This window comes from Berghia stephanieae, chromosome 9 (genome assembly GCF_034508935.2).
Source record: "Berghia stephanieae isolate SIO BIC M18660-M18661 chromosome 9, UCSD_Bste_1.3, whole genome shotgun sequence".
NCBI lineage: Eukaryota > Metazoa > Mollusca > Gastropoda > Nudibranchia > Aeolidiidae > Berghia > Berghia stephanieae.
Genome location: NC_088368.1, coordinates 21,707,392 through 21,730,073, shown reverse-complemented (window position 1 = coordinate 21,730,073; position 22,682 = coordinate 21,707,392). Strand labels below are relative to the sequence as shown.

The window sequence follows — 22,682 nt, the reverse complement described above, 5'->3', positions numbered from 1 at the left end:
TGTAACCCTTCCTCCGGATAATGAATAGGTTACGTATTGAATCATAATGTGGTACAACTATTTTAGTAGCTGGACGTATAGGCAGATTCTTATGATTACGGCCCGTAAAAGAGCGAGGGTGGATGATCTGTATTGACGACCAGCATTTATTTAGGCTAGAAAATCAGGGTCATCGCTTTGAAACCAGAAGATCAGTTGCACTATGCATGTATCCAGTCCTCCGGAGGACTGGTTTTGCACTTCCGATGAGATTGGAACCAGACGTCACACTATTATTCCTTATCATCTTTATGATCATACAAAGAGACAGATCCAAAGAAACGTGGAAAAGATTCGTGGAGACTGGAAAATGTTGGCCTCGTGTAATCGGTGTCCATGCCGCGGACAGACAGAAATGGAAGTCCTTGGTCGATGCCTTATGTGCCCCATGGCTGGATGACGACGAAGTTAGTGAATATATGACCCGTCATTTCAAATCTGTATTATGTCCGGATGGCCTAATTCATGAAAATTTTATTTATATCCACAACCATGAAAGTGTGGGTTGTTTATTTGTATTTAAGGGTTTTACGGTGCTTGCGTTTATATTTGTTGATTTGAATATATGCATTATAACAGAGATGATTTAAAACGAAAAAAAAATATAATCTCCCAAAACTATAACTATACATTTGACTATTTCCCTCCCAATCAAGGACTCCAACGAGGGAAAGGACAAAACCAAGACAATGGCAGAAAGCACGTTGGAACACAGATTTAGGGGTATAGAAGACACAGTAAGTTACCTCCTTGCCCAATAATATGTGAGGTCAGGAACCCTATCTAGTACTACAGTTTTGAGACGACAAGGCACATATGACATACTCACCCTGACGTTGATGGTAGGAGGACATTCGATCACGTTCTTTTTGTCGAAGGGAACCAGGTTGGTGGCCTCGCAAGCTGCCATTTCCGGGAAGTCGAATGTTCTAGAATGTTGGTGTCGTCTGTGGACAGTCCTCGCTGCCACGTTGACTCGGGGTCCAGGCAGGTCACAGGTTGCTGTGATGATGACATAAATAAACAGTGATTTGACCAGGTGACGTTATCAAATAGACTATAGATAGTTCGAAGATGACGTCACTCAGGTCTTTATTATTGTTTTTTGCCATCCGCGTTTATGAGTAATGCTCACTGAACTGTATTAACCTGGCTATAAACGTTCATGGATACACACAGTTTTGTGTGTTAGTCCGTTATACTTCCGGATGGCAATGTTATGAGCTTCTTAGCCAAGCACATACTATCTATACTAAGATTGAATGATTACGTCAAGACAGTCTATCTCCCTCTCTCTTTCTATTTTTTCTTTTTATCCCTCCCCCCTCTCCCTCTCTTTTTTTTACTCTCTTCCGTAAGATCTCTCACACATTCTCTCTCTCTCTCTCTCTCTCTCTCTCTCTCCATTCGCTCTCTCTCTCTATCTCTCTCTTTCCATTCTCCTCTATATATTCTTTTTCAGAAAATCTCTCTCTCTCTCTCTCTCTCTCTCTCTCTCTCTCTTACTCTCTCCCACTAACTCGCAATCGTTCTTATTCTGCTCTCTCATCTCTGTCTCTTTCCTTTCCCATTCTCTCCCATTCGTTCTATCTGCTCCCCTGTCTCTCTTCACCCCCTCACTGTCTCTCTCTCTCTCTCTCTCTCTCTCTCTACACACACACACACACACACACACACACACATACACATTCTCTCTCTCTCTCTCTCTCTCTCTCTCTCTCTCTCTCTCTCTCTCTCTCTCTCTCTCTCTCTCCCTCTGCACTGCCTTTCCTCCCTATCTCATCGCAAGACATAATTTGTGATGTTAATATTCATTTGACACGCTGTCATACAAATTTTCTGATTTATATTTTCACATGAAAGCATTTGATGCTTGATCGATGTTAATGTAATATAATGCAGTTTAACCAAAGGGCTTGTACATTATGGTTGACTAAACAGTATCAAATAACCCAACGATATTTTTGTCAACCAATGTCTAGACTTTCTATCACAATATCTACATTAATAGACAGGATGTAGAATCTCCGATAATGAAGCAAGGGGGAAAACCCATCAGTGTCCAACAACAGACGATAATGTATCAAAGCGGAAATGACGTTGCACTGGACACGCCTTCAGAATGTAACTATCAATGTGACCAGCAGGCTTTAGATCGTACCCTGAGGGCGACGTGTTTTTATTTGCAGATCTGATAGCCCAAATTGTTATGGGCTCATTGTTGTAATGGATAGTGCAAACTATTGTCCATATAATATAACAAAAATGTTAAATTAGGCCCGTAATTGTGTTCGGTTATCAGACCTGCAAATCTGTGCATGTCGCCTCATGGCAAAGAAAAGATTCGGAGACTAAAACTAACATGGAGACGATATGTTGAAAGAGGCAGACTAGTTTTGTCCCTATTTGATGAGATTGGCATAGAATCAGGCACGCTGGAAGAATACAGTTGTAGTTCTATGTCCCATCAAATAAGGAAGTCGCCAACATGCTCTTTATATTATTTGAGTGGTTGGAAAACTTTATCATTTCTTAGTAATCGTTGAATAACGCTTTGAACGCGTTGAACAAAAATGTATGCAACGATTGCAGAATATTTGCGCACATTTTATTGGTGTGAAATAAGGCATAAAAGACAGCTGATTGGTACTTCTAAATAATCTTTTGGTGCGCGTGAATGAATACAAATCCAACGTTTTTAATTTTGAGTCAAATTGTCTTTCAATTTATGGTGAATAGAATAACTAATGCCATACCATTTGGTTACAAAATATCTAATTATCCTACTTGGAAGTCAGGCTATATATGTTAACGATGGCTACGCTAGAACCCTCTAGGACTGGCAGTTTGACGTCATTTTTTAGGTTTGTGTAGCGTCTAGTGAGTTGTCGTTAGTAGAGCTCAAGGAAACACGTTATTTCATTGGTTGAACTATTGAATACAACTCACGATTTGTTTTCTTTTGTGGCAAAAGACTGGCCTTTTGACGTCATTTTTTTTGGTCAGTGTCAGGCTATAACTTTATGATGGCTACGGCCTGACCTATCTGTGTGTTTGACATGTACAAGGGTATCTCAGGCCTTTTCACACAGGAATTAAATAGTCAAGGGGGCGAAACGGGGTAAAAAAAAACCCCAGGAAATATTCGGAATGGTTAATGCTTAGTAACGGGCGAACCATCAATGAGGATGATCTGTATTACCTTTCCATTAACACGAGGTCATTGGTCACATTGCAAAGTGTGCTCAAAATGACCTACATAGTTAAACGTGTTCACAGTTTGAGAAATATCCAACGTCACAATTGGCCATTTTGCTCAGCATGACTCATGGGTATGTTTACAACTTTCATAAGAAAAGCAGCGTGTTTACATTTATTGAGAACTGGCCAATCGTTGTACAGCAACAAACCATGTGATCGATGACTAGGTTGGACGAAACATGAAAATAGATCGCTCCTAATGTGATTCAGGCGAGCTTTTGATTTAGAAAAAAAAACATAAAAAGAAAGAAAACAAATTACGATGTCTGCTAAGATAGTATGCGCTTGGCTAAGAAGCTCATAATATTGCCATCCGGAAGTATAACGGACCAACACACAAAACCATGTGTATCCATGAACGTTTATAATACAGCATTACTCATGAACGCGGATGGCAAAAAACAACAACAAAGACCTGAGTGACGTCATCTTCGAACTATCTATATCGTACTTACTTTTCCCATCGAGGCAAAGAAGATGCACCAAACATCTTAGAGCTTGACAGGAGGACGTGTTGGAGCTGGACACGCATACACTTCTTCCAACGAGCTGCAGCTGTGGGCAGGTGGACACATCCTGTAGGAGAGTCGAGAGTCCTCTGCTGGCGTAAGGGTTGTTGGTCCCGCCATTACAGGTCATGCTGCAGGCGTCCACAAGGGCAAAGAGCGTACAGCAGGGAGGGGACGTCACCCCAGAACACAGTGGACGTAGAATGAGTGAGAGTTCTGCACAGTTGCCGTTAATATACCGTTCCACTCTACCGAGGTCCGCCGATTCAACGACGGTAGGGACGTTGATAAAGTTGAAACACGAGATTGAGAGTAGGAATAAGTTGATGGCTCGACGAGGTGGCAAGAAATTCAATGCATCCATTATCATTTTGATTGCCGAGAATTATAAGATTCTCTATGTACTGGTGTCACTTCAATGGAGAAAATAATCCGATTTGACAATAATTAATCTCTGCTGGATGATATAACAACGAAATGTTCCACTTTTAAACTGATCAAAACTGCAGAATAAATCCAGAATTTGTTCTATCCAAAAATTGGCTGCAAATTTTAGTTGTAAAGCACAAATTGGGTGCACAAATTGGTAAACTAATTTATGGGTGTTTCAAAACCAAGCTTAAAATTAGATGCTTTCACTTGTTTCACAACAAAATTAAGCTGCAGTATAGTAGTAAGTCCTTTAGGCAGAGTCATACAATGGATAGAACATCAATCTAGATCTTCGAGGTTTCAGTTATGATAATTTGATCTTGAATTGTTCTTTGATAAAGAGGCGTGTTAAGCTTTGTTACTTTTTCTTTGGTCAAAATATCTTCTAGTTTGTTTTAGATCAATATAGTGTTTTCACTCTATAAAACAGATAAATTTCCATCGATTATGATATCGATATGTTGAAAAAGATATTTTGTACAAAACCCTCTTGTTTTTAATGTTCGTTAAGACCTTGCCCTGAAAACGTCTGAACTAGAAATAAAAGCAATATAGCAACAAGTGTTCATTTGAAAATATGGTCAAATCTCATGGATACGTTTGGGTATAAAAAAAATTAATTAATATGGCTGTTGGAAAGTGTGAATCGCCAAGGAATCTTATGATGTGATTCAATCTTCAATACCAACCTAGTTCCAAGAATAATGAAGATAATAATATACGTTTGCTTTGTGTTGTGATTGGTACTTTACAGTATCATAATTTCATTGCAGAGAAGCGCCTAAATACTTTCTGGTGATCAATTTTGAAAGAGGCCAGGCTTTCTGATGATGGAGCATACACGCAACAGAATCAATCGTTGTTTAAAGACGGTATTGGATTCACGAGGTGTGTCACGTGGTAATCGGGTCATCTATAGAACCAGGAAATGACCTTGCCTGCTTTATGGCGCTGTGTCATTCATAAAGAAGTAAAAATCCGTTGGGGGAAAAAAACAAAAACAGAAATGACATGGGTTTTGTTTTTTTGTTTTTTTTTTCTTTTTATATTTATCATTGACGATAATCAAGGAGACATGTATTATAAAAAAAAAAATAATAATAATAACAATACCAACAAAAACGACGACAACAACAACAACAACAACAACAACAATAATAATATATAATAATAATATAATAATAATAATAATAATAATAATAATAATAATAATAAACTAATAATATATAATAATATAAAAAATAATAATAATATAATAATAATAAAAAAAAAAATAATAATAATAATAATAATTATATTATTAATTAATTATATTAATATATAAATAATAATAATAATATAATAATAATAATAATAATAATAATAATAATAATAATAATAATAATAATAATTTAAATATTAATATTAATAATATTAATATTAATTATAACAATAAAATAATGAATAATAATAATAATAATAATAATAATAATAATAATAATAATAATAATAATAATAATAATAATAATAATAATAAAATATAACAAAACAACACAATAATAATAATAATAATAATAATAATAATAATAATAATAATAATAATAATAATAATAATAATAATAAAATAATACAACAACAACAACAACAACAACAACAAAATAATAATAATAATAATAATAATAATAATAATAATAATAATAATAATACAATAATAATAATAATAACAACAACAACAACAACAACAACAACAACACAAATAATAATAATAATAATAATAATAATAATAATAATAATAATAATAATAACAATAATAAAATACACAACCAACAACAACAACAAAACAACAATAATAATAATAATAATAATAATAATAATAATAATAATAAAATAATAATAATAATAAATAAAAAATAATAAATAATAATAATAATAATAATAATAATAATAATAATTAAATAATAATAATATATAATAATTATAACAATATAATAATAATAATAATAAATAATATATAACTGCTAATAATAATATAATAATTTCTACTACTAATAATAATATATATATAATAATAATAATATAATAATAATAATAATAATAATAATAATAATAATAATAATAATATAATAATAATAATAATAATAATAATAATAATAATAATAATAATAATAATAATACTTTATAGTAATACTTTTTACTTTGGTAAAAAAAATAATTTAAAAAATGATATTCTATTTCATTTAACACACACACACTACCTCAGCGATGACCCGCAAGCACTAGCTTATTCCGAATCACGAAACAATACACTTTGTAATACACAGGGTTATTGTGTTGTCACAGGTACAGCTACACATCTCTCGGTAATTGTGTCTAATCAATCGGAAAGATGAGCCAATACAGTCATTAATCTGTCATTTGTCTAAATATCTGCACACCCATATATTATACACACACACACACATACACACACACACACCAACATAAACATACACACACACGTACAGACATACTTACACAAATTATGCATGCGCATCCACATTAGTAAATTCAAAAATATGTAACTTCCGTAAAGTTTATACATACACACACACACATAAACATACACACACACACACACACACGTACAGACATACTTACACAAATTATGCATACACATCCACATTAGTAAATTCAAAAATAGGTAACTTCCGTAAAGTTTATACGTTTTATTATATGCAAAACTGCGCCCCCCCCCCCCCCCCCCCCGACCCCCCAACAATCAAGACTAAAATCTCGTTCACCTTTCTACCTATCAAAACTACAACACGCAAGAAGCCTGGTGCGAGGAATGGAAAAGAAATAAACCAACAGGAGGGGAACTAATTGAAGATCCCTGTAGAAGTCTCCCAGGTCTACAGGATCAACCAAGAAAATACTGGGTAGCTGCAAATGGACTACGGTCAAAACATACAAGAACAGCTGCCAACATGCACAAATGGGGGCTCCAAGAATCACCAACATGCCCAAAGTGCAACCAAGCACCACAAGATGCAAACCACCTCGTACTAGATTGCCCAGAGACAAAACTGGAAGGTGGAGTTGAAACCATCAACAAATGTGATGATGGCTTCCGAACCTGGATTGATACCTTGAACATAGAAGTGTAGCCGAACGATACTACTACTATTGAGGGTAATGGACATCTCCAGAGCTATTGGGCCCATGAAGTCATGGAGCCGGAGTTTATCCCGGTTTCTATCGCGTGAAACGGACAATAGCAATTGCTTGCCATCATTTGGATAGGACGCTAGTCTATCGCAAAGTACTTTCCGCCAAATCTAACAGACCCAGCGACTCAATCACTGCTGGGTGGACAGGGGGTCGGGGGAAAAATCTCGATTCCACCTGGGATGGATCTCGGTCCTTATGCGTGTGAAGCGAGTGCTCTACCAACTGAGACACCCAATGGACATACATACAATTAATTTGTTAATAAGTGCGAAAAACAAAAAAAATCTCATATAATATCTGATCACTTCAACTTTAAATCCAACAAAACGGGATGAATGAAACACTACAGACGAATGAGATAATGTGGTAGTGGCGTTGTTAAGATTAATTAATATTTATTCGTCTTAACAACGCCGCTACCATATTATCTCATTAGTCTGTAGTGTTTCATTCATCCTGTTTTGTTGATAAAGGGGGAACCCGAAAAGTCCATTTTATCTTTTTCGTATATTAGATTGAAGCTTACATTATCCGAACCAGCGACCACCTGAGCTCTAGCCCTTCGGCCTTGTGCCATGACGTAGAAGTTAGACGTCTTTTGTAGTTGTTCCAGCTGACTATAAAGAAGCTTACATTCAATTTCACATTGTTATTTATTACTTCGAGCTTCAAGTAGCAACATTTACATTGCGTAGGTTAGAGAGTATTTCCGTTACAACAACGAGCCCATAACAATTTGGGTTACCAGACCTGTAAACAAGTACACGTCGGTTGAATTTCATCAGTTTTCTAGTGACCCACCAACCTTCTTCATCCAGGGAGCGACCGACGGTTGTAATGACTACTAATATTACATCTCATTTGCATATCTGGTTATTTTGGGTAGATAAACGATAAAAGATCGTCTTTGTTATGTGTGTACGTCGTCTGTGTGTGTGTGTGTGTGTATGTGTGTGTGTATGTGTGTGTGTGTGTGTGTGTGATTGGGAGACTGTGAAGGAAAACACTGCCAGTGTGTATTTTATTGTATTTTGTATTTTTAATGTGTATTGTGTGTGTATATTTGGAGAGGACTGTGTGTGATTGGGTGTGTGTGTATGTGTGTGTGTGTGTGGGGGGGGGGGGGTGTGGTGGGGGGGGGGGGGGGTGAGGGTGTGTGGACAGAATTTGCAATGTGAGTGTGTTTGTATGTGTGTGTGTGTGTGTTTGTATGTGTGTGTGTGTGTGTTTGTATGTATGTATGTATGTGTGTGTGTTTGTGCGTGCTTGTGATGAGAAAGATTTGGCATTTATGCGTAGGGAAGGGATGTCCCAACTTATCTGATGAGCTGTCACTGGTCACACCTAATAAAATATATTACAATCGTTATGAACACCTGGCCATTAGGCTGTAGTCTTCCAAATTACACAATAATGTATGAAATGAATGAAGATGACGTCATCCGGTCTTGGTTGCTATTTTTAGATCGCCAGATTTGGGGGATGAGCTCAGACTAAATTACCTCTATCAAAATACAAACGTGAGAAATTACAGTTTTGTGGCAGGCAGAACGGGTGAGTATTTTACTTGAACGTATTTTAGTAGCAGGATGTATAGTTGAAACTAAATACGATTCAATAGTCTGATGTCACGCCACCTGGCAACGGCGGCCATCTTGGTTCTAAACAAAGAAAATCATTACTTTTTATTTTTCATGCTGGCGAGAACTTTTCATATGTCTTGTGATCAGAATGTGTAAAAGTCAAAACATGATCAAATTTATGTTGTTTTTCCCCCTCTGGATACGCTTTTATGCTCGCCGGAGAAATATTCCATACGGGCGTCCGCCATTGTTCCGATAGTTTAGAGCCAGTGTTACTAAGTTACCATGCGTCATTAGGAAGGAAGTGACGTTACGACTGTTGAAGAGTATTGATGTCACTCAGAACTTTGTTATGTTTTTTAGCCAGCCATTTTAATGAGCAGGTTTTACTAAATTTGATTAATCAGACTATAAACGTTCATGGTTACACACAGTTTTGTGTGTTTGTCAGTTATACTTCCGGATGGCAATGTTGTGAGCTTCTTAGCCAAGCGCATACTATCTATTTTCGTTGTCGGTACGTTATATCCAGCTGGCGGATGTTATGGGTGTTTTGGCTAAGCGCATAGCATCAATAGAATGGATGAAATTGACGTCATTCAATTCTATGTTTTTGATTTTAGACTGCTGGTTGGGTGATTAGTTCTCACGAAACGTGTAAGGCTACACACAGATTTATGTAATTGTACATCTCATCTCTTATCTAGTCATACCGTGGAGGCAAGATGGCGGCTTTTCAGGCATATACGCAGATAAGATGAAAATAAACTAGACGACGTGCACTTATTTTGCAGGTCTGATAACCCAATTCCTTAAGGGCTCATTGTTGTAATGGAAATCTCAAAGAATGACGCAAAATATTATCCATTACAACAATGATATACTAGGCCCATAGATGGGTTAGGATGTCAGACCTGCTTATCTGTACACGCCGATACCAGCTAATAAAGCCACGAATACATTTTTCACCCCATCTTATCCCATATGGACACAAGAAATATAAAGGCAGAACCACCCACGCCAATTCACACAGTCTGAAAAATAGACCTAAAAGGTCTCTAAAATTATCAAGATCTAAGATCAAAAGAAGATCCGATACTAGCATACAAAGCAAATGATCGTAAACGATGGAAGGAATTAACATAGACGATTAGAGAGATAGCCGAGGTGTCTCGGTCGGATGATTAGGAAGCGAAAGACCTTAAGTCAGAACGTTTCATCTGGCAGACAGATGTGAGTATTTCATTTAAACGCATATACTTACTACTAAAAGTTGTTTAGCTTTTTAATTTTTTAAAGATTGAATAGATCTAATCAAAAGACAGTTAAAATGTGTTTTTTTTAAAGTAGTCCCTCAGAGCCATTAGGCCCATGGAGGCGGAGTTTATCCCGGTTTCTATAGCGCGAAACGGACAACAATTGCTTGCAATCCTTAGGATATGACGCGAGTCTATCGCAAAGTACATTCCGCGCGCCAAATCTTAACAGACTCAGCTACCCATTCCCTGCTGGGTGGACAGGGGAAGGGGGGGGGGGAGGGTTCCAAAAAATATCGACTGCTTCCGGGATCGATCTTGGTCCCTTAGCGTGTGACACGAGTGCTCTACCAACTGAGCTATCGGGACCCCCATTAAAATGTTAAATTAAAAGAAAATGTTAGAAAAAATTACTCTAAAATCGTGACAAATGCACACAAAAAAAAAATACTTGCCGACCATCCAAGAAAATTGTACGTATAGACTTAGTCCGAAGCATTAAGAACATGTGGAAATAAAACTCCATGTAAAAATCCTGAAACAAGCGTGTAAAAATTGTAGAAAATCACGGATTTTCTTACACAGCACAAAAAAATACGTCTTGTTGTTCAGGCGTGTTACACACCATATACACTACACACCAACAAACATGTCACAGTGTTTTACACATCAAGAAAAGTTTAACAATGTAAAACTATTGATGATGTGCGTTTAAATAAACTACTCACAACATCTGCCCGGTAGATAAAACAAATCTGTGTGTAACCTGAAACGTTGATGGTCTGATTGATATTGATAGAACGAAGATGACGTCTCTCAGGTCTTTGTTATTGTTTTTTTTTTTGCCATCCGCAATTGTGAGTAATTCTCACTTAACTGTATTAACCAGACTATAAACGTTCAAGGTTACACACAGTTTTGTGTGTTGGTCCGTTAAACTTCCGGATGGCAATGCTGTGAGCTTCTTAGCCAAGCGCATACTATCTATTGATGGAACGAAAATGAGGTCACTCAGCTCTTTGTTATTGTTTATAGCCAGACATGTTTATGAGTCGTTCTCACTAAATTCTATCAATCTTAAGAATTGTGTTTATACACAGCCGGCAGCCTGGTATAACGGACCAACACACAAAACAAATGTGTAACCTTAAACGTTTATAGTCTGTTTTATACAATTTAGTGAGAACTACTCATAAAAATGGCTGGCTAATACAAAAACAAAGACCTGAGTGGCGACCAATTTCGATCTAACTATAGATAGAATGCGCTTGGCCAAGGAGTTCACAACATTGCCATCCGGAAGTATAACGGACCAACACACAAACTCTGTGTAACCATGAACTTTTATAGTCTGGTTAATACAGTTTAGTGAGAACAACTCACAAACGCGGATGGCAAAAACAATAACAAAGGCCTGAGTGACGTCATCTTCGAACTATCTATAAATAGTATGCGCTTGACTAAGAAGCTCATAACATTGCCATCCGGAAGTATAACGGACGAACACACAAAACTATGTGTAACCATGATTTTTTATAGTCTGGTTAATACAGTTCAGTGAGAATAACTCACAAACGCGGATGGCAAAATATAACAACAAAGTCTTGAGTGGCGTCATCTTCGAACTATCTATAGACAGTATGCGCTTGGCTAAGAAGCTCACAACATTGCCATCCGGAAGTATAACGGACCAACACACAAAACTGTGTGTATCCATGAACGTTTATAGTCGGGTTAATACAGCATCAACAAAGACCTTAGTGACGTCATCTATAGATAGATGGAAGATGACGTCACTTAGGTGTTTGTTATTGTTTTTTGCCAACCGCGTTTATGAGTAATGCTCACTGAACTGTATTAACCTGACTATAGATAGTTCGAAGATGACGTCACTCAGGTCTTTGTTATTGTTTTTTGCCATCCGCGTTTATGAGTAATGCTCACTGAACTGTATTAACCCGACTATAAATGTTCATGGATACACACAGTTTTGTGTGTTGGTTCGTTATACTTCCGAATGGCAATGTTATGAGCTTCTTAGCCAAGCGCATACTATATATAGATAATGTGCGCTTGGCTTTTAAGAAACTCACAATATTGCCATTCGGAAATATAACGGACCAAAACACAAAACTATGTGTAACCTTGAACGTGTATAAGTCTGGTTAATACAATATAGATAGTATGCACTTGGCTAAGAAGCTCATAACATTGTCATCCGGAAGTATAACGGACCAACACACAAAACTATGTGTAACCATGAACTTTTATAGTGTGGTTGATACAAATTAGTGAGAATCACTCACAAACGCGGATGGCAAAATACAATAACAAAGGCTTGAGTGACGTCATCTTCATTCTATCTATAGTGAGAATTACTCATAAATATGGATGGCAAAAAACAATAACAAAGACCTGAGTGACGTCAACTTCGTTCTATCTATAAAAGTTCAAGGTTACACATAGTTTTATGAGTTGGTACGTTTGTAATCGACTGGCCAACTGTTGTGAGCTTTTTGACTAAACGCACAGCATTGATATTGTACCGACATCTAATCACTAAACTGACGGTCAATACAAACCAAATCCAAAGACGCCACCAATGGTCGATGTTCGATTCTTCTTTTTTTTTCAAAATACAGTATTTTCCTGAGATTGAAATAGACAGAGGCGGAGAACTTTGAGAATAGCAAAAGGTTTTTAATAGCAGACGATGCGTTAGGCCATGTCATCGGTAATCACCTCTCGTTCATAATGTGTTCATTTGTCATAATACACTCATAGTCAAAAATAAGTATACACAACTAATTAATATCCTCCTCACATTTTTAGTTTGAAGCGTAACATAAAAACTGTTTGGCTACGTACTCTTTGATGTTACGAACTGTATCATTATCATCATTTTTTTTTAAACCTGAGCGTGGCTCAGCGGTACTGTCTTTGCTCCGTACCCGGAAGGTACCGAGTACAATCATCCCGCGATGTGTACCTTGAGCAAGTCACCTCGCCCTAGCTCAATTTGCGGCCTTGCACTGCGGCTGACGCCTGGGTTATTCCAGTCTTACCTTGGAATAGACCCTGGAGAAAAAATTTCCCTATGGGATGAATAAAGGGAATTTTAGAGATATATTTTTAACATTTTTATTTTCGATTTACATGTACGTGCTCCTTTAACCTTTTTGCAACCTAATGTTTACAAGAAACATGCAGGACTCGAACCCTGGACCTTCCGGCCCGAAGGCGAATGTCTTACCACAAGACCACATATTATTATCTGTACTTATTCCCCAGCAAGCCAAATGAAACCATGATACATATTATATTCTTTACGCTGTAAGTCGCCTGTCTCCCTATCCCACCAGCAACAGAGATGCCAAAATACTGGCTCCAATCTCATTGGAAGTGTGATTGATACCTGTCCTCAGGAAGGCTGGTTACATACATTGTGATCTTCTGGTTTCAGAGTAATGGGATTTTATTTTCTAGTCTAAATAGATGATGGTTGACAATAAACATCATCCATCCTCGCTCTTTCACTTCCCGTAATCCATAAGAACCTGCCTTTACATCCTACTACTAAAATAGTTATACCACCTTATGATTCAATGTTAGTTCTCCTGATGACTGGTTCCATACTTGAACCGGAAGGGAGGAAGGTGTGACGTCACAACTTCTGCTTCCCATTGTTTGTTTTTTTTTTATCTTACAATATCCGTTAATGACTCTAATTACTTTTTTTTTTCATACCGACTCACACTTGAATTTAGAGGGGTAAATTTGTGCACTTTATCTAACGCAAACGTGTTTCCCCTTTACCTCATTCACGAGACGGTTGCATACCGACAATTCTAATAATGCCGTATTCTGGGAATAAAACACCTAATTAAAATTTTGGCCAGGAAACTCGTCCTTCAAATATCGATCGATTAAAATGACCCTCATCTTGGCAAAAACTCTCAAACCTGGGACTTCGCGGAAGTCCCAGGTTTGACAGTTTTTGCCAAGATGAGGGTCATTGTAATCGATCGATATTTGGAGGGCGAGTTTTCTGGCCAAAATTTTATTGTCCTATTTTTTAAAAAGTACGACATAAATAGCGCAATAGTGCAACACATCAGACAATTGTTGGAGGGATGGCGACAGTGATAATGGATTCAGCCTGTGGCTAAGATTTACCAATGTGTGTGTGTGTGTGTGTGTGTGTGTCTGTGTGAGTGTGTGCATCAAGTCTAAGTCAATGAATCGTTTGGTTAACCCACACCGGTTTGAATGCGTGATGAATGTCGTAAAATTGAGTGTCTCCTTATTGCTTATTTCATTTTTTTCTTATCTTAACATAACATAGCATGTCAAAATAAGAGTTGCCTACGTCAAACACCTTTAAATACCCTGTGAAAAAAAATACCCAGAAAGGTTCCAGTCAAATATTCCCAGATATGATTATAGTTATGATGATCATCATTTTCGTCATAAGCAATCAGGAATATATCAATTAAAAACTGAAATCAAATTCATAATTTTAAGTTAATGAGCTCCCGTCGAGTTCATTTTGAAATGATTTAAGCTATTGGAGTCTTTTTTTTATTTTTATTATTTATTTATTTTTTTTTTGGGGGGGGGGGGGGGGGGGATTAAAACCCTGCTTGGTCTGCGTCACACCATAATCTTGGTCGACAGACAGTATAGATGGAAATTCCAAGATGTAGAAAAAGAAAAAAAAAAAAAAAAAAAAAAGAAAAGAGAAGAAATAAATGACAGTAGTCGCTGGATTATAGTACGCCGAATTTCAGCACTCTCTACAATACGCCACGCTGAGGCTAGGTGGCCGAATGTATTTGTTGTTACCGTCCATGAACATCGGATTTCGGCACGATTGCATTCCAGCACGCTTTTTGGCTTCTCACAAGAGCGCGCTAGAATCCGGCGAGTACTGTAGTACGACATCAATTTTACGACATTCACCACACTGGTTGGATACGAGTGTGTGGGTTTGTTTTTTGTTTTTTTTTACCAAACGTTACTTTCACCCAAGTCTGAACTACAGGCCAGGCAGAATGTCTAATGAAGCAAGGCTTAGTACACAGTCGGCGTCCAGGCGATTAGGAATGTTATCTTGACAGTTTCTTACGTAAATCATTAATTATTATTGATTGTTATATTATACCTATCAGGTAACTACTGTCCCAGTTGTTTTATGTTTTGGGGGCAAAAAAATACAAAACGTTTCTTTTTTTTATTTGACGTCTTGCGTCACGTGAATCCACCGCAATGAAACGTTACATCACAATAGTTGTCAAAACGGGTCATGAACGTTACTTACCATAATGTTGCATTTTTTTGTTTGTCTTTTTTTTTTTTTTTTTTTGCACAGCTTGCGACCGCAAAATTAGGGAAAATTTCCTGATTTGCATTGCAACCGCACAATCTGCACGTTTTGCACATTTTTGACAAATTCTTTGATTCTTTTTTTAAAATTATTTTTGCGAAATTTGCGATCCCCGCGGTGATGATTTTTATTGTAATTTTATTTTCCCAACTTTGTGCCTGTTTTCAAATCAGCATAATTTCTGGTATAATTTGCCATTTTTTTGTCCCATAATTTTGAGTTTGAAATTGCGTAATTCCGCGGGGATATTTTACTACATGGGTTGCATGTAGTTGGTTGATAGGTGTGATTCAACATATTTAGAAGCCTGAAATTTTTTTTGCAAACTTTACTCATTTTCTTCTGCAAAATTCATTATTTTCTTTGCAAAATTTTGAAATATTTTTTGCAAAAAACCGCGGCGTCAGATAACTGTTGTCTACAGCACAAGTGACGTAACTGACTAAACCCTGGTTTTCAAGATTTTGTTTAAACGACATCATTTAATTTGTACAGACGTGACGTGGGTGGGCATAATAATAATATTTGCAGGTCTGATAAGCAAATGGCATTATGGGATTGATTTAACATTGTTGTAGTGAACATTGCTGTGCGTTGGTTTGAGAGTATTGACCATTAATAATAATAATAATAATGATAATAATAATAATGATAATAATATTAATAATAATAATAATAATATTAATAATAATAATAATAATAATAATAATAATAATATAATAATATTAATAATAATAATGATAATAATATAATAATAATAATAATAATAATAATAATAATAATAATAATATAATAATAATAATAATAATAATAATAATAATAATAATAATAAATAATAATATAATAATAATAATAATAATAATAATAATAATAATAATAATAATAATAATAATAATAATAATAATAATAATAATAATAATAATAATAATAATAATAATATAATAATATAATAATAATAATAATAATAATAATAATAATAATAATAATAATAATAATAATAATAATAATAATAATGATAAAAAAAGAATAGAGCTCCCCAAAAGTATCAAAAAAAACAACAAATCACTGATGATAGTTCAAAATGTATTAATCTATTAATTGTAATAATATTAAATGCATGGAATAAATTGGTATGTAAAAAAAAAACAAACAAAAAAAACAAGCATGAGCTAAACAATGTCATTAAATGGCACCAAAAAAAAAAAAAAGAAAAAAAGAAAAGAAAAAAAAAATCAAAAATGAATCGTTACATTCAAAATGTCAGTTGTTACACAAATATTGAAAACGAATAAAGAATTAAAGCTATCGAACATCGGACAAAAACTAGAATTACAAATAAACCACCCAAGAAAAAGTAAGCCATCATAGGGGAACTGGGAACAAATAGGGACAGATGTAGATTCCAAGAGCATTCCACCAATGTACTTAGTTTGAGATCACCTATAAGTCTCATTCTACACACAAGCACAAAATCCAACAAAGAGGAATACACTCAAATGCTTACACTATACATTCAAAATAACAAATATAATAATACATAACAGAGAGATGATTTACAAGGAAAAAAATATCATCTCCCAAAACAATAACATTGCATTTGACTGTTTCCCTCCCAGCTAGGACTCCGGCCAGGGCCAGGAAAAAAAACTAAGTATTCTCATTCCAAGACAAAGACAGAAAGCATCTTGGAAAACATATATAAGGGGATAGAAGACACAGTATGGACCTCCCTGCCCACTATGGGAGGTCAGGAGCCCCACCATGGGAGGTCAGGAACCCCACACAGACCTTATATAGACAATCAAGAACAGAAACTTTCATCTAATTTTATTTTTCTTATTCGTGTTAACCGTTTTAATCTTTCAAAAAAAAAAACATCTTTAAATAAAATAAAAGAAGTCTACAATAGTAAAAATCGTACACAATTAGCTTTCCAAAAAAAACTTTTTTTTTCCAGAATAATGCTGAATTGCCCATAAGTCCTTAAAAACCGACAAGTCATGAAAATGCCTTCACACACTTTGGTAACGGAAAATATGTACATATTTGCAGGTCTTATAACCCAAATTGCTATGGTCTCATTGTTGTAATGGAAACACATACTCTCAAACCAACGAAAAATATTGTACATTACAACAATGTTAAAGCAAGCCTATAATTGTGTTCGGCTAACAGACCTGAAAATAAGTGCACGTTGGTTACGGCTTATTGACATAAACTGTGAATAGTCGAAAAAATACCCATTTAATCAAAGCAAGAAAAAACCCCCAAAAAACAACAAACCGAAACAAACTCTCTCTCTCTCTCTCTCTCTCTCTCTCTCTCTCTCTCTCTCTCTCTCTCTCTCTCTCTCTCTCTCTCTCTCTCACTCCCTTTCTCTCTCTCTATCTATCTATCTATCTATCTATCTATCTATCTATCTAACTCTCCCTCTCCATGCTACACAACTTGCTCCTTTTAGACACACATACACACATGTATATTAGTAAATAGCAAAACAGATAGAAGAGCGTTAACAATAACAATTAATGATTTAATGCTTAGTAATTCAAATCGACCAAAGCTACATAAAAATGAATAACTTTTTAAAATGTAACTATCGAAATGAAAGTATTTTAAAACTTACAAAAACTAACTATTAATATTATTATTATTATTATTATTATTATTATTATTATTATTATTATTATTATTATTATCATTATTATTACTATTATTATTATTACTATTATTATTATTATTATTATATTATTATTATTATTATTATTATTATTATTATTATTATTATTATTATTATTATTATTGTTATTATTATTATCACTATTTAATTTATTATATCATTACTTGTCAATCTATTTTTATTTTTAGTGTAACCGGATATGTGAGGAAAATAAAACTTGGAGCTTTTAGCGCTGTGCACATAATACATACAGGTCAGACGACCAAACACAATTATGGGCCTAATTTAACATTGTTGTAATGGATAATATTTTGCATTGGTTTGAGAGTATTTCTATGACAACAACGGACCCATAACAATTTGGGTTATCAGACCTGAATATAAGGGCACGTCGACTTCTAAGCTTTTTTTTTTTTTTAATTCTTTTTTTTTTTTACAGAGGATAATAAAGACACCATGTAATATATTTGCTATTGCCTAATAGTCAAATCGAGTTAACTAAAGGAATATAATAATATTGTTTTTGTTTTTAAGGGTTTTACGGCGCTTGCCACACATTTAGGTTATATCAGCGCCAGTAAAAAGGAAGAAAATGGGATAGTCGAAAGTTCTAGAATTACAATTAAAGCACCCAAGAAAAAGTAAGACATTGGGGAACCGGGAACAAATAGGGATCAGATGTAGATTCCAAGAGCATACCACCAATGTACTTAGTTTGAGATCACCTATAAGTCTCATCCAGACACAAGCACAAAATCCAACAAAGAGGAATACACTCAAATGCTTACATTATACATTGAAAATAAATATAATAATATATAACAGAGAGATGATTTACAAGGAAACAAATATCATCTCTCAAAACAATAACTATGCATTTGACTGTTTCCCTCCCAGCTAGGACTCCGGCCAGGGCCAGGACAAAACAAAGTAATCTCATTCCAAGACAAAGACAGAAAGCTTGTTGGAAAACAGATATAAGGGGATAGAAGACACAGTATGTACCTCCCTGCCCACTATGGGAGGTCAGGATCCCCACCCAGGAATATCATAATATCATTTGTTAATTACTATAATCATTTATATTATATATAATTTATCGTATATCATATATAATATAATAATAAATTTATATTTTGTATATTCTAGGGTATTTTTATTAAGGTCATATCTACAAAGTGACTTTAACTCTCTCTCTCTCTCTCTCTCTCTCTCTCTCTCTCTCTCTATATATATATATATATATATATTATATATATATATATATATATATATATATATATATATATAATATAATCATAGACAACAAAAAACGTGAATATGATAAAATAAATTGTGTTAGAATTAAGCATTGCAAATGAGCGATTTCGATCAGATCACAGGCTATGGGTTTCATAATGGCAAAGATACATATCATGATGCTAATGTTGATGATGATGGTAATGCTGATGATGTGAAGGTTGATGATGATGAATAATAAATATGATGATGGTGGTGATGATAATGTTGATGATGTCAATAATGATGAGATTGATGATGATAAATGATCTTAAAGATGATGATGGTGGTGGTGGTGATGATAATGTTGATGATGATGAATGCTATCATGGTGGTGGTGGTGGTGATGGTAATGTTGATGATGTCGATGTTGTTGATGATGAATACTAAAGATGAAGATGGTGGTGGTGATGATCCAGTATAAAAGTAGTATTCTTTCACGTGAATAGGACAATAGCAATTGCTTGCTATCCTGGTCAAAGTACTTTCAGCCAGATCTAACAGACACAGCTACCCAATCGCTACTGGGTGGACAGGGGAAGTCAGAAAGAAATCTCAAACTTCACCCAGGGTTGATCTCAGGCCCTTTGAATGTGAAGCGAGTGCTCTACCAACGTAGCTATCGGGACACACTTTTAGACTTGAAGCCCATAACGGATATTGTTAGAGTGTTTGCACAAAAACGGGGACCAAACAGACGACTTGTACTGGATGGACTGGAAATTTGGTGTTGTAACGCCTGCTGAAGGATTAAATGAAGCAATGAGAAGAGGAATAAACATGGTGAAATTATGGAAAGAATTATATAACTTAACTGTGTATTTTTTTTGTTTTTTAGGGGTTTTACGGCGCTTGCAATATATTCAGGTCATTTCAGTGCCAGTAAAAAGACAGAAAATGGGATAGTAAAAAAATTCAAGATTTATTAAAAGCACACGAGAATAAGACAGACAAAGGGTAATGGTTCAAAGAGGAAACAGATGTAGATTCTGAGAGCACTCTTTCAGTGCGTTTAGTTTGAGATCACCTAATAGTCTCATCCAGACACAAGCACAGGATTCCACTAAGAGGAATACACTCAAATGTTTACAAGATATGTTCAAAACAAAAAGAAATATAATCTCCCAAAACTGACACTTTAAATTTTTATTGTTTCCCTCTCAGACAAGGAAGGACTCCTGCCAGGGCCAGGGCAAACCAAAATCTCATTCCAAGACAAATAAAGAAAACCACTCGGAAAACAGATAGAGGGGGATGGTGACCTCCCTGCCCACCATGAGAGATCAGAAGATTTCACCCAGAACTGTGTATTTATAGTTTGATTTTTGTTTTTAAGGGTTTTACGGCGATTGTAACACATTTAGGTTATATCAGCGCCAGTAAAAAGGAAGAAAATGGGATAGTAAAAGATCACCTATAAGTCTCATCCGGACACAAGCACAAAATCCAACAAAGAGGAATACACTCAAATACTTACATTATAGATTCAACATAACAAATATAATAATACATAACAGAGATAATTTACAGGGAAAAAAGTATCATCTCCCAAAACAATAACTATGCATTTGACTGTTTCCCTCCCAGCTCGGACTCCGGCCAGGGCCAGGACAAAACCATTCCAAGACAAAGACAGAAAGCATGTTGGAAAACAGATATAAGGGGATAGAAGACACAGTATGTATCCCCCTGCCCACTATGGGAGGCCAGGAACCCCACCAAGTCTATTAGGGGAATAAATAAATCATTATTATGCTCAATGAACATGATAAAACTGGAAAATCATTCTATAATTAATGTGCACGGTCAAATAATGTCTTTCAGAGATGAAATGAAATAAATTGAATATCTTCATGTCATTATCACAAAACGTTTTTCTGACGCATACGCCAAACTTGTATAGTTGAAGATAATATCATGACAATATATGATGAGTTTTGAGATGAAGCAATGATAATGATAAGTATTCGTGTATTAGTATTAGATTACTGAGGGTTTTTACATACATATCTTTAGTATTATAAATTATAAATGTCAAGCTGTGACAAATGATCATTTTTGTGACGTTCACTACTAAACTTCTTCAATAATAAACTATTTGGAAAAACTAAGGAAAAAATTTGTTTTCATCAGTTTCGATCAGTTGAGTAACGTAAGATAAATGTTGGCCACAAGAATATTCCAATAATAAGTTATTTTGAGAAACTAAGGAAAAAGTTTTGTTTCCAACAATTTCGATCAGTTGAATAATGAAAAATAAACTTAAAAAACGGCGATATAGCTCCAGTAAAGTTTTTTTTTTAACCTCAGGCGTGGGAGACACCCTATGTTTGTCGTTGCTTTGCCAATTTAGATTTATCTCCGCCTTTTAAATACGACAATAAACATGTGTAGGTATATTGACCTTAAAAAAAACACAAAAAACCCCAAAAAACAAAGAAAAACCGTAAATTAAAGTATAAAAAAAACAAAAAACAAAAACAAAACAATAACAACAAAAAAACCGTAAATTAAAAAGTCAAAAAAAAAAAAAACAAAAAAAAACCCCTAAAAAACCCATTAAATGATAACAACAAATTAAGAATTAAAAAAAAAAAAAAAAATAATAATTTTTATTTAAAAAAAGCTCCAGTAGAGTTGCAGAAATAGTTTCTCCAACGGTTAAAAAATGTGTGGACAGAGAATCAACTTTATGTCCCCACTTTTTCAACCCTTTAAAAAGCCATAACTTTTATTTTGATGTTAGATTGTCAGTGTTTGAATCATTTTTCATTATTTAACTTAGCGAAACTGATGAAAAAAAAAAACATGATTTTTTTTAGCTTTTCAAATAACTAAGTATTGGAGTATTTTTAAGGTGAACGTCACAAAATGACCTTTTGGAACATCCTAATAATATATACATATTTTTTTATTCTCACCTCGTTTTTGTTACTTTCTCCAACAACATTGTTTCATCCCAATCTTGGAATCACCAGGGAGTCCTGGAATCTGGGAGGAATGTGTTTGGGAACACAACAACATTCCTCCCAGATACCAGGACTCCCTGATGATTCCAAGATTGGGATG

At 35.0% G+C, this 22,682-nt stretch overlaps 1 protein-coding gene across 2 annotated transcripts in view; it reads right to left on the bottom strand.

Moving 5' to 3' along the window:
* The window catches only part of LOC144979854 (salivary peroxidase/catechol oxidase-like), a 34,646-nt gene extending 28,063 nt beyond the window's left edge, over positions 1-6,583 (bottom strand). The window contains exons 1-4 of one of the 2 annotated variants that reach the window (XM_078927070.1): positions 6,476-6,583; positions 4,931-5,192; positions 3,756-4,489; positions 869-1,041 (exon numbers count right to left, since the gene is read on the bottom strand). In XM_078927070.1, the coding sequence (XP_078783196.1) occupies positions 869-1,041; positions 3,756-4,179 (597 nt within the window). In that variant the 5' untranslated portion in view covers positions 4,180-4,489; positions 4,931-5,192; positions 6,476-6,583. Of the gene's footprint in view, positions 1-868; positions 1,042-3,755; positions 4,776-4,930; positions 5,193-6,475 lie in introns of both variants that reach the window. The other variant, XM_078927069.1, reaches the window with a different exon arrangement.
* Positions 6,584-22,682: the final 16,099 nt, after the last annotated feature.